This window comes from Sinohyriopsis cumingii, chromosome 4 (genome assembly GCF_028554795.1).
Source record: "Sinohyriopsis cumingii isolate HCF-2022 chromosome 4, ASM2855479v2, whole genome shotgun sequence".
In the NCBI taxonomy this organism is placed as follows: domain Eukaryota; kingdom Metazoa; phylum Mollusca; class Bivalvia; order Unionida; family Unionidae; genus Sinohyriopsis; species Sinohyriopsis cumingii.
This window is the reverse complement of record NC_142964.1, coordinates 98,500,642-98,516,191: the sequence shown is the minus strand read 5'-3', so window position 1 is coordinate 98,516,191 and position 15,550 is coordinate 98,500,642. Positions and strand designations below refer to the sequence as shown.

At 36.1% G+C, this 15,550-nt stretch overlaps 1 protein-coding gene across 4 annotated transcripts in view; it reads right to left on the bottom strand.

Annotated features, from left to right (window-relative positions):
* The window catches only part of LOC149801744 (uncharacterized), a 204,032-nt gene that overhangs the window by 52,374 nt on the left and 136,108 nt on the right, over positions 1-15,550 (bottom strand). For all 4 annotated transcript variants that reach the window (XM_089956068.1, XM_089956066.1, XM_089956065.1 and 1 more), the window contains exons 2-3: positions 6,434-6,590; positions 3,195-3,326 (exon numbers count right to left, since the gene is read on the bottom strand). In XM_089956068.1, coding sequence (XP_089812194.1) covers positions 3,195-3,326; positions 6,434-6,590 — 289 coding nt within the window. The remainder of the gene's footprint in view (positions 1-3,194; positions 3,327-6,433; positions 6,591-15,550) is intronic.

The window sequence follows — 15,550 nt, the reverse complement described above, 5'->3', positions numbered from 1 at the left end:
TATACTGCTAGTTGACATTTTGTGCTAAATAAATTTATATGCATCGAAACAAGTGTATACTGCTAGTTGACATTTTGTGCTAAATAAATTTATATGCATCGAGACGAGTGTACACTGCTAGTTAACATTTTGTGCTAAATAAATTTATATGCATCAAAACAAGAGCACTCTGCTGGCTTACATTTTTGCTAAATCACTTTTGTTAAGATTACAAATACAACCTGAAGCCAAAAACTGGTGGAACTGATTTAAGACGGGTCATGTGTGTGTGTGTGTGTGTGTGTGTGTGATTAGGATTTGTAACGTAGCTTTAACAATTTTTCAGTCATATCACTATTATGTCTGTAGTGTGGCAGTTTATAGTGATGTCTAGCACTGGGGCATCATGCCTCAGACATGTAGTATGATGTACCACCCAGTCACATTATAATGACACCAGGCCGACCAGTCCTAACACTAACCTCTTAATGCTGAGCATCTAGCGAAGCAGCTGTTAGTACCTTTTTGTAAGTCTTTGGTATGACTCGGCCGGGGTTAACACCCATGACCTCCCGCTTCCGAGGCAGATGCTCTAACCACTAGGCCACCAGAGCAGTAATAAGACAGGTCATAAATGTTTGAAGTTTTAGCAAAATGATTTATTGTTTCAAACATTTTTTACTGTATATACTTATGCACAAGCCAAACTGCAAACAACATAGACCCAGATCAGCCATTTCATAATGTGCAGACACATCAGGATCTATGCTGCTTTGTTTTATTGATTATTCCTAGTAAACTGCAGAGAACCAGATCTGCTGGTGCATCATGTGTAGAGATGTCAAATTTTTTGGAAATTTCTACCAGGTGCCCGTCAATCATAACAATCAGTTACCTGGGTACCCAATCAAAGGGAAACTGTTAAATGTGAACTTGAACTACTTTGTTGTAGGTTCAAACATGCCAACCCCCAAGAGGGGTATAAGCATAATTTATTACTAATATAAGAGGCAAAAAGCATAATCTGAGTAAAAAAAGAGCATGCCACAATTATACAAAACTGTATTAAAAATGTACATATTTATTTTATTTAACATATATTTATTTTTACTACTACCTGGAACTGCAGTTAAATTTTTTGTCACAAATCGGCTAAATTCATGTGGATTAGTAGTCAATAGACATAAAAGAAATTGATAAATTATTTATGCATGACACTCACTTTAACTAGTCTTCATGTCTACAGTAACTTTCACAAATAGTCGTAAAGTCCACAAATGATGATAGTATCTTTGACCTGCCATGGTTCATCGCTTAACGACGGTCCAGCACAAAATCCCACTCCTCTAATATTTTTCAGTTATATAACATCCAACAGTCACATTGATACAGCCTGTGGTTTTTTAATGATATCTGGTGCCATTTATTTTCAATTCAGACTAGTCTACTACGTATGTAGTATCAAAATAGAATGAATCTATGACAAGTGGTTTCAAAATCAAGAATCCCATCTGTTTTTTTGGGAATTGTTTCAAGTAAAATCAATGCAAAAATTACCATATTTACATATGTGGTCAATTTTTATTAGATTTTGTTCAGTGTTTTTAAATAACAAAGATTTCCCTTATATTTAAATATTCCAGTGAAACATTTCATTCTGTATAGTTGTCCATTTTGTTCATTTTTTCCTAACATGGTATAAGAAGTGCATGTCACAGTAACAAAGTTTTTGAGTTGCCTTTGCTGTGACAAAAATATCTGCCTTGGGTTTCCCAGTAATAAAAAAGAGCCCAGTAAACAAACACGTGAACAGCAGCCCTGACTTGAACAGCTAATACTCACTCCAGGGTCACAAACCTGAGGCAAAAATGACATCAGTTAAACCAGATGTTTATGTTGTACTTTCTTTTATTTGACTTGAAATACATAGTTAAATTTTATTTTTTCTAATATTTCTTAATCAGTAGTTACTGTCACTGTCGACGAAAGGTACAGACCTAGTTAATGTCATCAGGATTTCAAAACAAGCATGTTTAAGTTGCGAGAAAAATGGCACCTGAACCATGGACAGTCACAAAGTTAGGATGGCCTAGTTTTAAATATCCATGTTGATTCTTAAATTGGTCATGTGAGCAAGGAGAGAAGTGTCCTCCCTTGTATTATTATATAGTACATGTAAGACAAGTAAATTGGAAGCAGCCATACGAGCCCCTGTGATGATGAATAAATGTGCACATGACACGAGCCTCGAACTGTAATTGTTATTCTGTGTCTCAATCTGAATGCAGAATACTTTATTTTTTTAATGGGTACCCAATTTCTCATTTTAGCACATGGGTTATTATTAACAGGCGGGTACCCGGGTAACCATTGGCATCTTTAATCATTTGACAGTTGACCTTGGCCTGTGCAGTTTACAGGATGATTAAGTTGTCCTCTTTGTTTCCTCTTAAAATAATTTTACTTGTTTATATACTGTCTATACTCACTTTTAAGATGAGTCAAATTGCAAACTGCACAGACCCAGAACTGCCATTGCATAATCTGTCTGTGGAGTTTGTTAGGAACAATCATTAGAACAAACAACATAAACATGAACCCTGATCTGCAGGTGCATTATACTATGGCAGATGAGAAATCTTTGTTGTTTGCCCTGACTTACAAGTGAATATGTATGGTAGATTGAATTCAGATATTTCCTTTGCTTTATTTTATATAAGAAGAATGTTATGATCATAATAACATCAAATATTTTCCTTGACTCCTTACGATAAATGCCCAATATGTAATAAGTGATGTCATGTTGATGATGTAATAATGGCTTGATTAGGTCATTTTGAGTTGCAAGGTAAATGTGTATCTGTCACATGCCAGCATCTGTCAATTCTCTTTGAATTTGAAGTATAACTGAGTTGCAAAGTAAAGTTATATCTGTCACAAGCCAGCATCAGTGAATTCTCTTTGAATCTGTAGTACAACTAAGATGCAAGGCAGAGGTTCATCTGTCATACGTCAACAACTGTCAATCCTCTTTGAATGTTAAGTGCCATTGACTTAAATGTAATGGCTTATAACAAAAAAATCCAGTCATTTCAAATGCAATTACAAATAAAAAACACCACAATCACATGTAAACACGGTGCATGTTTGGTTCCACATGTATGTAATTTTAAAAGTGTGCACAAAATACTGAACTTTCTTGTACTACAAATTACCTTAGCCAAATCTGCCTCAGTATTAAATCCAAGCCCATAAACAGTGTTGGCTCTGGGATCTGACCATTGTCCAAACTTCTGTGAGGTCTTAGTGAAAGTCATGCTGGGAGTAATGGTACTGTTGATGATGGCCTGTAAATAAAAAAAAACAACACAAAATTCTGATGATTTCTGTGTGACCAATACTGGGATTTTGTTTTAAAAAATACCACAGTTTCTTTCACTTACCAAAATAGATTCTTCCCTTTGTTAAAAAACTCTGAAGAGCAATATGAAATGAAAGTGATTTAACTTTTCTCAATGTAAAGCATTTACCTTATAAAGTTTTAAGAAATTTGTATTAAATATTGCCTGGTCAGAGAGTTATAGTATTCCTAATGCTTTTAAGTTTGTTTAAAAGCCTGGGAATTATTTTTTAAATTGTGGGTTTTTGTAATACTAAATCCTAAAGTTTGGCTATTTTTGAAGTTAAAATGCATTACCACAGAGACAAATGGAAACTGACGAGGAAGAATTTATTTCATACTGAGAGAAGATCGACTGGTTTGTGATAGGTAATCAAAAAGGAGTGAAATCTTATTTTTGATTGCAGCATCTTTGAATTCCGTCATAGAATGAGTGACTATCTACTGTATATATTCAAATTAAAACCTATTAATACATATTCTCATCTGTGTACAAGTATGGTTTTCTTCCAGTGTATGGTAATGACAAGACAGCATCATTGGCTACAATGGCTAGGTGAAGAGATAGCTGGAAGCAAATTGTAAATGGATTGCATAACACATTTTACTGCTTGGTTGTTAACTTGCTAGGGTATAGAGCTCTCTTACAGCAGGGGTCTCAAACTCAAATCACAATCTGGGCCACACAAGGACTAGTACATTGGCCCTAGGGCTGCATCACTGAAACCTTTTCACAGCGGCTCATAAAAAAGGTAGCCAGTCGTAATGTTGGAAACAAGATGTAAACAATGTAACAATCAAATTTTATTAAAACTGGCTGGCTGTCAAGAAAAGTTTTGCATTATTTTTAATTTAACAAACTGATGTAGGATGCAGGAACTAACTCCATGGGCTGAAGGCTTGAGACCCTGGGTCTACAGAAAGGGTCATAATTATATACAGTATTTCATCAGCTGGATTATGAACATTGTCTTCTTAGTCCTTTATCAGACAAATCTGCTGTGCCAATTTTTCTTGATATATATTTGAAAGAGGTGAAATTAACACTACATGTATTATATGCCCCAAACTGATTCTTTCATTTTGTATTAAAAACCCTATCCCTCCATCTTTTAGATTTTTTATGACATTATTTCTGAAGCATTGAAGAGAAAACAGCATTAACCTGAATAATGTTGCAAGCCTATTAACCATAATAGCTGTATTTCTTTTAATAAACACCCCTGGGGATTGCAATTTTCTAGATTACTATTTATTCATTTAATTTATATCGGTTTTAAAAGTGATTTTAACACATCACTGGCTATATGATGCCAAGGAAATGGGAGCTTAGTGCCTTTTCCAAATAGAAAGAAAGCAGCCAGCCCAGTCTGGAGGGGTATTGGACCCATGACCCATGGATTACACGTTCAGTGCTCTACTAACTGTTGCTGCAGCTCCCAACTTCAGACTCATAATACTGGAAGTCTGCTTGGAATAATTTTCATTTAGTACAAAGTGGACTTTATCAAAGTCTTTTGGTAAAAAACCTCATGTTATCTATTCAGGGGGAGAAGTGACAGCAATATTTTTAAGACAGTCCTCGTGGCAGCCATATTGGATGTATGACTGGCACCATTTTCTTTAGGCCCATCAGGTATGACAAGAGGTGTTCTGTTAAAAAACACCAATGGAAGAAGACAGGATGTAACAATAGTTTCAAGATATTACTTACCATTAGAAAGATTAAAAATAACAAGATCTTAAAGATGACTGCAGTGGTGGCCATGCTGAATGTCCAAGCAGCACTATTTTGGATCAACTAGACCATGTGTGTGTGGCCATTCTCCAATCAGCTCAGGAGAAGTTGCAATAACAAACTTGTGCTAATGGACAGATGGATGATGGGCAACAAACCATCCCATAAGCCCTTCTGGTCAATAACGTACGCTTTTTAAAATAATAAATATCTTCTATGTTATATATTTTGCTTTTTCTATGGATTAAATTGCATACACATCATTAAATCTAGGCAAGAGATTTAAATTTTGGGACAAATGAAAATGCAGGTGGGACAAGTCAGTTTTGTATATCACTTGTGTACAAGTTGTTGGGGGGAAAAAATCATCAGTCCTGCTATAGATTTTTTAAAATTACTCCTAGTACAAACCAGCCACAATGTCTGGTCAAGAAACTTACTCTAGAACAAAAGTTACTCTGAAAAACACAATTTTGTAAAGAGCCACTATGACATAAATCTTTGATCCTTTGACCCCAAAGGAAAAGGCCTCTTCCATACCTTATATGGAAGCCCTCCACAAACTTTGGTCAAGGTATATAGTCTAGAACTACAGTTATAATATTAATTAACAAACAATTTTCTTCTTTCAGTCACAGTGACTTGAACCTCTAGAACATAAAATCATTAGGGTCCTTACCTGCTCCAAGTGTCACCCAGTCACAAAGTCTAGTACTGTTGATGGTGGCCAACTGTAATTATTGTGCAGAAACCATTTTTCTTCTTTCTGTTGGTGACCTTGACCCTAGGTTTCTGAAACTGATGGGCATCTTTCTTACCCCAAGTGCAAGCCATCCTCAAAGTCTGTTATCTGCAGATGGCAGCCAAGTTATAATGCAGAAATGAAATTGGTGACAGAGGGACAGACAATGAGACATACTGAGGGATAGATAGCCATCATAACTGCTGAAGGTGAAGAACTTGGGTTATGGTGTGGAAACCATTTTTTCTTGTTTCAGTTACAATGACTTTGATTTTTGATAAAAAAAATTGATTGGGCTTTTGCACGCCTAAAGTGCAAGCTATCCACACAATCTGGCAACTGTTGACTGTATATAAGACTAGTTACTGTGCAGAAACTATGTTCGAGATTATGGCAGGCATGTGAAAATGCCAGGGGGCAATTACCAGCACCAGACCTTAAAAATTAATAAACTGAGCTACTCTCAGTGTTTAGTCTACTCTATGGTTGCCCTGATGCCCAAAAAACAAACCTAAAATATGGCAAAGCATGTATTTCTTGCAAGTATTTAAAACAATGAAGTTTTGGTACTCACTTTGGATCCTTCCACACTAATGATTCTGTATGTACCACGGGCACTATCATGATAGTAAGATACTGGTATGGCTTGTTTACTTGATGGCAACCAGTTCTTTTTTGTTTCTGGATCAATTTGAAATACATGAGCTTTCACTGTAAATATGGGTTGCTCCCTGAAAGATAAAAAGAAGAAAACAAGTTTTTCAATATGTTTATAACGTGTTTCTCTTAAAAGGGGAAAACACTTAGTTTGATGAAATTGGTAAGAGATGGCGGGGTGAACAGTCTGTGATTGCTGTAATCACAGACTATTTCCACATGTACTCTCCAAGTTTTCCACAAAAAAATGCACATCTGGCCAATTCAATACCATCTTGGTATCCTTGAAATGGTCATTGACTGTAACACTTCCTGCATGATGAATATTGGCCAGCTGCCGTCTGCTTTAAGACAGCTTATGTTTTAAGTGTGACATGATATTTCTGGGAAGTTTCAACTGCCACTGTCAAAATGGGGCACAAAAGTGTTTACATTTAGTCAACTATTTTTACATCTTAAGTTTACAGCTTTGCAAATTTTTAAAAACTGCCCAGTGCTAATACTATTTGTTCAATCCAAACTGCTGTCCCCTATGCACCCCTTGGATGACCTAACATGATCAATGATGACACCAAAACTTAATGTCAACAAAAGCCATCCTTGGGTCTGATAGCAAGTTTCTCTTTATATTACTAATGAACACTATTTAAGCATTTTACACCTACTTACAAGGCTACAAATTATGCACCAAATGGTCACAAATCTCATTGTTTCCCTATAAAGAGAAACCTGCTATCAGTGATTTATTGCACATCAACAAACACACCTTCCCCACCAATAATGGCTTTCTTTGTTCATCCTCCACTGGGCTAGATTTGCCACTGTAGTTAACACCATATTTAACAGGGATTGCTCTAAGTACAACTGTAAATAATAAGTAAATGTTATCTTCTCATTTAAGATGCAGAAAACTAAATTACCACATGAAATAATTAAATCTGGCACGTTAATATTTGTCCTGAATAATGATGATTGACACTAACGTAAGCATTCCTGGATTCTTCTTTAAATAACAAATGTTGGGATTCACTTCTTCTTAAGAAACTGAATGTTATGCAAAGCAGAAAACTGTGAAGTTGAAGCTTAAGGCAAAAAGCAAAAACATCATGCATGCTCTCGAAACTAAACAAAGCAGGTGCTAATGTAATTTTCTCACTGAAAAATGCACGAAAATCAAGTAGATTTGCAAAGGGCCATGATTTGAATTTGTCTATCCATGCATGGACAGTTAAAAGATGTAAATTAATCTACTTGATTGAATTCCTTTATCAGATATATTTAAGTCAAAGGTAGGAACTTTTCTAATATTTAAATGGGGGTGGGCTAAACAGAAAATAGCATTATTTATGAGGAGAGGAAGGGCTAGATTAATAATCCGTCAACAGAATGGGTAAGCATACAAATGCAAACAATGCTCAGATGGAATGAATATTAACCAGAACAAATCAATCTTCCTCCGTCTCTAGTTTAGCATACATGTATGTTTTGTTGTCTGTTGGTTGGTTTGTAATTAGATCATGTTGAAAAAATGGGAGCAAAGTGCCTTTCCCAAGGATACTGAGTCAGCCAACCTGGTCTGGTCCAAACAGGTAAAAAACTAATTATGAATAAAATGTAGGCCTTTCGTTAATGCATTCAACACAATAGTGTGGAGCTTGCATACAAAATGGATAATGTAATAGTGTGTATAGAATATTGTAGAACAACATATCAAGCACTTACCCTTCTGAATCAATGAAAATGTATAAACCTTACAGTAATTAAGTTACATTTAGTTTCAAACTAATGTAGTTTTTTTTTAAAAACATCATTATATATTAAACAATCAGTACTTCTGAAAATTACAGAAACTCATCTCATCAGATTATTGTTTTAACTTTACTGCTATGACCAACAGACCATGTGAAGTGGCAAATTTTATGTCGATCTAACAAGAATACATTAGCTGAGACCAGACAACCATTAACTAGATTTATTGAGACAGGCGCGTATCATATCGCCACACTACCGTGTACGGTAATGTCCTTTAGAGGGAGAATTTCGTTCCTAATTAAACATTTGTTTATACAGCAGCCAGGCAGACAATTTGGGACAAGGAAAACTTCATTTTCATGGTAAAGTTGTCATAATTGAGAGAACGCAAAAACTCTGTTACTCAAACTACCAGGGTCAAGTTGACCCCGACTTTGGCGCCTCTGGAAAAAGTCGGCAGAGATATTTGATTCTGATTGGTACGTTAAATGAGAGGGCATGTTCCAACACAAAATTTCATAGGTTTTAATATCGCCCGCATCGAATTTTAATCAGTCTAAGCTTTTCCTACAAGAGGAGACCCAAAGGTTACGACTCCGGAAATTTGCAAGAAATTTCCGTAAAACAACTGTTATCCAAAAAGGGGACTATTGTCGAAAGGAACCGACGAACTAATTTACCGATTAGAGGGAGGAACGTTGAAAGCAAAGGTAGTGTGACAATTCCATGTAATTTTTTGATGCCATATATAATGCTTTGCTGAAGTTATTTATTTGTATCTGCATGAATCTTTTTTCTACATTCGTGTAATAATTTGCTTTATGAAGTATAACTGTGTTGAGTTTATGCATAGGAAGTTGTACATTAATCTTCTTTAGACAAGTTTGACGAACTGTTTGAATTTGTTGTCTTGTTTGCATAAGAATTATGTTCTAAGAATTTAATACATTATATTAGTTAATATGATTACAAGAATCCGTGTGAATTCGCTGAATTTAGAAGATTTCACGTACGATTAAGAATAAGTGTGTATTGACTAAAATGATCGAGTAATTGATTGACGTGATGGATCCTATTTATTCGCTGTGTAAATTGAGGCTGGCTCGGAACCCCAGGCCTCGCGTATGTGTTACTGTGTAAGGTCAAGGCATAAAGAATTTGACTAACTAGGGTCATTATAGGACATGTGGAGTTGATTGATAGCCTTAGCGTCTGTTTAGCACTGATAGTGAAATCTGATAACGAGGGAGAATAATGAAGAATTAACTGTTTCATAAATAATGGGAAATTTAGGTTGTCTCTATTTATATTTATTTAAAAGGGAGAAAATAGCTCCTGTGATGTATGAGACATATGGGACGCATGGAACGTATGAGACAGATTATCCTATGACGCAATCCTGCGACGTATTCAGAGAGTATCCTGAGACGGATGGTAGAAAGTATCATCCTGAGATCCAAGGGTCTGAACAGCTACAGAGGAAGCAAAATAGACTGAGGACGAGCAGGTTATGAAATCGTACAAGACGCTGACTTCAATTGTTCACTCGATCCTATGATGAACTAAATCTATCAGTAAACAGATAAGCTATTTTATTTAAATCTATTTGTGTTTTCTTTGTATTTCGGTGAAAGATAAATTTCTAAAAGCAGAGTACGTTCCTGATGTAATGAATTTTCACAGTGATTGTATGTAATTGATTAAATTGTTTGTTTACATGTATGGGGGCTCGTGTTGGTTTGTTCTATATACCTGCTCAGATCTCTATCTATTCCACCTATAAGTTTCACCACTTATATTTATATTTACTTGAACCGGGCAATAACATCGAGGGCGGTCAACCCCTAGATAACGAAAACCAAATACGGAGGGACATTCACTCCTCCCGTGTAACAGACCAATTATAGCTAGTTGACAATAGACTAATGTAACTAGCTGACCGATAGACAACAGGTACCCTATGTATTCTCCAAGAAGTCCACTGCAAATTGCACAGACCAGGATCTGCTGCCGCATAATGTTCTGATCAAGATCCATACAGTTTGCTAAGATTAATCAATCAAACAATCAACACATAATGCACTGGCAGATTAGGGTCTATGTTGATTGTAGTTGGACTTCATGTCTGAGTAATGGTGTATATATATATGGTACAAAATTAATATTCAAATTATCAGTTAAGGGTAGGGTACAGCATGGCACAATCTCTCTCAAACTCTTGGCTATCAATTTCAACTAACATGTCATTAGTGGGAACACTCCCTTGGAGCAGATTATTCAATTAGCTGTCTTATTCAATTTACCAGTATCCCCTTCCTCAGGACATTAATACAGGTGTCAACTCAAATACAATAGCACATATCTGATTTCAAGTTACTGTTCCCTGAAAGAAAACAATTCACTTTTGAACAGTCATTAACAAAGCAGTTGAAGACAAACTGATTTTGAAGTCAGTTTTTGCAATTCTTTCTAGCAAGTAAACATAATCAGGTTTAAGTTTAGAATTCAGTTTTATGTCGAGTAAAATTACTTCATAAAAAGTGAAAATATAATATCTTAAATACGGGGTTATTCATTAAATGGGATTCTCAGTGATAAATACATCATTAACATATTATAAAGAACACAATCTTTACTTCATTCCTTTCGATTTGCTCTTTATGGCATGATTATAAAGGAGTCAAATTTTAATACAGTGAACGAAATTCAAGTGTCTGCAATTTGGACTCACAGAATTACTGCAAACTATGTACATGTATTCATTTTGTAAGTAAAATCTGTAATTATATCTGGAAGAACTGTAAAAGCTCAGTGTTTAGTGGGTGTGACTTGTAATGGTACAGACTTGAGTCCTGTCTAGACCTGGGCAGGCTAGCCACTGTGGGATTGACTTGTAATGGTACAGACCTGAGTCCTGTCTAGACCTGGGTGGGCTAGCCACTGTGGGAGTGACTTGTAATGGTATAGATCTGAGTCCTGTCTAAACCCGGGCGGGTGGGCTAGCCACTGTGGGTGTGACTTGTAATGGTACGGACTTAAGTCCTGTCTAGACCTGGGTGGGCTAGCCACTGTGGGTGTGACTTGTAATGGTACAGACTTGAGTTCTGTCTAGACCTGGGTGGGCTAGCCACTGTGGTGTGTCTCAAGGAAAAGCCTTTTACTTTAAATGTCTAGCCATGACATGATGTTTGATATGTTGATGTACCTTCAGCACAAATCATGTAATTATTTCTGACTATGCAATACATATTCAATGCAATATACATTTACATATATGCTTAAGTCTAAACTGAACAACTTTGAACTGATGCTGCATAATTATGGATGACATGTCATGGTCTATGTAGTTTGCAGATAGACCTGACCTATAAGCAAGTATTTATGGTATATGTAACAGTTTGCAATTTCACTCAGGACATCATCTACAATACTCAGACTATGTACATATGAATCTGCACATGGCTACTTGCATATGCATCTGCACATGGCTACTTGTATATGCATCTGCACATGGCTACTTGCACATGCATCTGCACATGGCTACTTGCACATGCATCTGCACATGGCTACTTGCATATGCATCTGCACATGGCTACTTGTATATGCATCTGCACATGGCTACTTGCATATGCATCTGCACATGGCTACTTGTATATGCAGCTGCACATGGCTACTTGCATATGCATCTGCACATGGCTACTTGTATATGCATCTGCACATGGCTACTTGCACATGCATCTGCACATGGCTACTTGTATATGCATCTGCACATGGCTACTTGCACATGATCTACACATGGCTACTTGCACATGCATCTGCACATGGCTACTTGCACATGCATCTGCACATGGCTACTTGCATATGCATCTGCACATGGCTACTTGCACATACATCTGCACATGGCTACTTGCATATGCATCTGCACATGGCTACTTGCATATGCATCTGCACATGGCTACTTGCACATGCATCTGCACATGGCTACTTGCATATGCATCTGCACATGGCTACTTGTATATGCATCTGCACATGGCTACTTGCACATGATCTACACATGGCTACTTGCACATGCATCTGTACATGGCTACTTGCACATGCATGTACACATGGCTACTTGCACATGCATCTGCACATGGCTACTTGCACATGCATCTGCACATGGCTGCTTGCACATGCATCTGCACATGGCTACTTGTATATGCATCTGCACATGGCTACTTGCACATGCATCTGCACATGGCTACTTGCATATGCATCTGCACATGGCTACTTGCACATGCATCTGCACATGGCTACTTGCACATGCATCTGCTCATGGCTACTTGCATATGCATCTGCACATGGCTACTTAAAAGTAACAACAATTCTGCAGAATGCTCTATCTCATCTGGTCTGCTGCAACACAATTCAACACATGACTGATGCTCTATCATCCCAAAAGAATTTTCAGAAATCCAAGACAAGAATTTTTGTTCCCTTTAATCCTAAGTGTTTGAAACATCTATGGTATTCTTGAGAGATAACAGCAGTTACAAAGGGGGCACTCACATTATGTACATGTACTTTTGAGAGAGTGACGTATGTAAGGTGAAGTTGTTTGCATGTAAAATGTGCACAATGGAGAAAATGTTGGCATACCTCTATGCTACATTAATGTAATATGGATGATATTTCTTAATACCAGCTTCTGAAAGTGCAATGAATGAATTACCAAATATATAAAAAGTAAAAAAAGTTATCAGCTCTATTTTAAATAATTTAGCTTTGAAGTTCAGGAAGTGAAAATGACCAATTGGAGCAAGCACTTTTTTTAAAGGTGGACATCTGGAGTAAGGCCAAGCTGTATACTCTGTAACCTATATTACACCCATCAATCATACACCAAAATAAAGGGAATTAGGTTCTTTGAATTATACCTAAGATATACAAGGTCTTTTTTAAACAGCCAGTATAACCAGTGAGGAAAGCCAGGGAAATTCTTTTTCTTTAAAATTCTAACCCTATGCAAAATGCGAAACTGTAGAGCGCCACCAAATTGGCAGCTAGGATGGCCATATTGGTGAAAGATTGGGGCAGCATTTTCATTTACAACAACAACACAGCTTTAGAACACTTTTGGTGAAAACCCCATGTCAGTATGACCTTACAAACAACAGGATTATTGTTAACAAACTTGTAAAGATGGCTGTCATGGCAGACATTTTGCATGTAAAACTGGCACCATTTTGATTTAGGGCTAACCATATCTCATAAGAAGTCTTTTGGTGAAAACCCCATGTCAATTTGGCCATCTATTTAGGAAGAGTGTATATAACAAGTTTTTTTATGATGGCTGCCATAGTGGCCATACTTTATTTTAAACACGTCATTTTCATTTAGGACCAATCAGATACAATCAGAATTATTCTGGTGAAAATCCCAGGTTGATACGACTTTCTGTTTAGAAAGAGTAGCAACAAAAAAACAATTTAAGATGGCTACCACATCAGTCATATTGGTTGACAGATCAGCACTATTTTTGCTTAGGACCAAACAAATAATTGGAAGTGTTATGTTTTCTTTTGAGTGAAAAGCCTATTTTGATATGACTTTCCATTCAGAAGGAGCAGCAATAAGATTTTCAAATGGCCACCACTGCAACCAGATTTGATGTCCAAGCAGCACCATTTTTATATAGGACCAAGTAGACCATGAGACGAATGTGTGTGGCAAAGTCTTATCACTGTACATGCAATATTGTCAGAGAAACTGAACTAATACAAAAACCCTGTGTTGATATTTATGCCAATAAGGAGGACATTGTGCATTAGTAATAGCATCTGCACTGCCCATACTGCAATGATGAGAATTGAAATGAATATTTACCTGTGACCTGGCATATGCAAATCACAAAATTTTGACAGGCTCTGAAAAATGCTAGCATATGGCATAGCTCCAGAGATGTTATTTAAGAGCTTTTCTTTTTTCCAGCTAACACTATAAGTACAAACCTGTGTAGCATCTTGTAGATAGTAAGACTCAATTTGCGCTGAAACGACATTTTCTTGACTCTTGAAAAATCACTCTTAAAATCCCACAAGAAAAGAAATACGAACCAAACTGAAACAAAAGCAATATTAACAAAAGATACAAACACGACAAAGTAACACTGATCTTAGTGAGGAATGTCATCAAAATTATATGGGCAGATTGAACCAGCTGACTTCAAATGATCACTTTTTCCGTGATGATTTAATCATCTGCAACATAATCTGTTATTTGTAGTCTGAACATCATATGGAAAACAAAAGTGTAATTTATCTTGCTCCTGGATAATGTAATCCATCAAGTAACTCCAAGTTAATGTTGATACAGTTGAATCATTGTAAATGATGGGCTCTTCTATCAATACAGGTCACCTATAGGACATTAACATTGAACTTTGCAAATAAGCCGGGGGGGGGGGGGGGGGGGGGCCAGAACTGTGGTTTCATTGTGGACAGGAATCTTACAAGGTTACCCCTCTTAACTGTATATACAAAAAAATTATAGCAGTTTTTACTTTAATACTGTTAACTGTGTATACAAAATTATACCAGTCCTTACTTTAATACTGTTAATTGTGTATAGAAAATTATATCAGTCCTTACTTTAATACTGTTAACTGTATATACATATTATACCAGTCCTTACTTTAATACTGTCAACTTTGTATAGAAAATTATACCAGTCCTTACTTTAATACTGTTAACTGTGCACACAAAATTATACCAGTCCTTACTATAATACTTATACTGTTAATTGTGTATAGAAAATTATACCAGTCCTTACTTTAATACTGTTGTGTATAGAAAATTATACCAGTCCTTACTTTAATATTGTTAATTGTGTATAGAAAATTATACCAGTCCTTACTTTAATACTGTTAACAGTATATACATATTATACAAGTCCTTAATTAATACTGTCAACTGTGTATGTAAAATTATACCAGTCCTTACTTTAATACTGTTAACTGTGCACACAAAATTATACCAGTCCTTACCTTAGTACCTGTTAACTGTGTATACAAATTATACCAGTCCTTACTTTAATAATGTTAATTGTGTATACAAAATTGTACCAGTCTTTACTTTAATACCATTAACTATGTATACAAAATTATACCAGTCCTTACTTTAATACTGTGTATATAAAATTATACCTGTCCTTACTTTACTGCTGTTAACTGTGCATAAAAAGTATACCAGTCCTTACTTTAATACTGTTAACTGTGTATATAAAATTATACCAGCCCTTACTT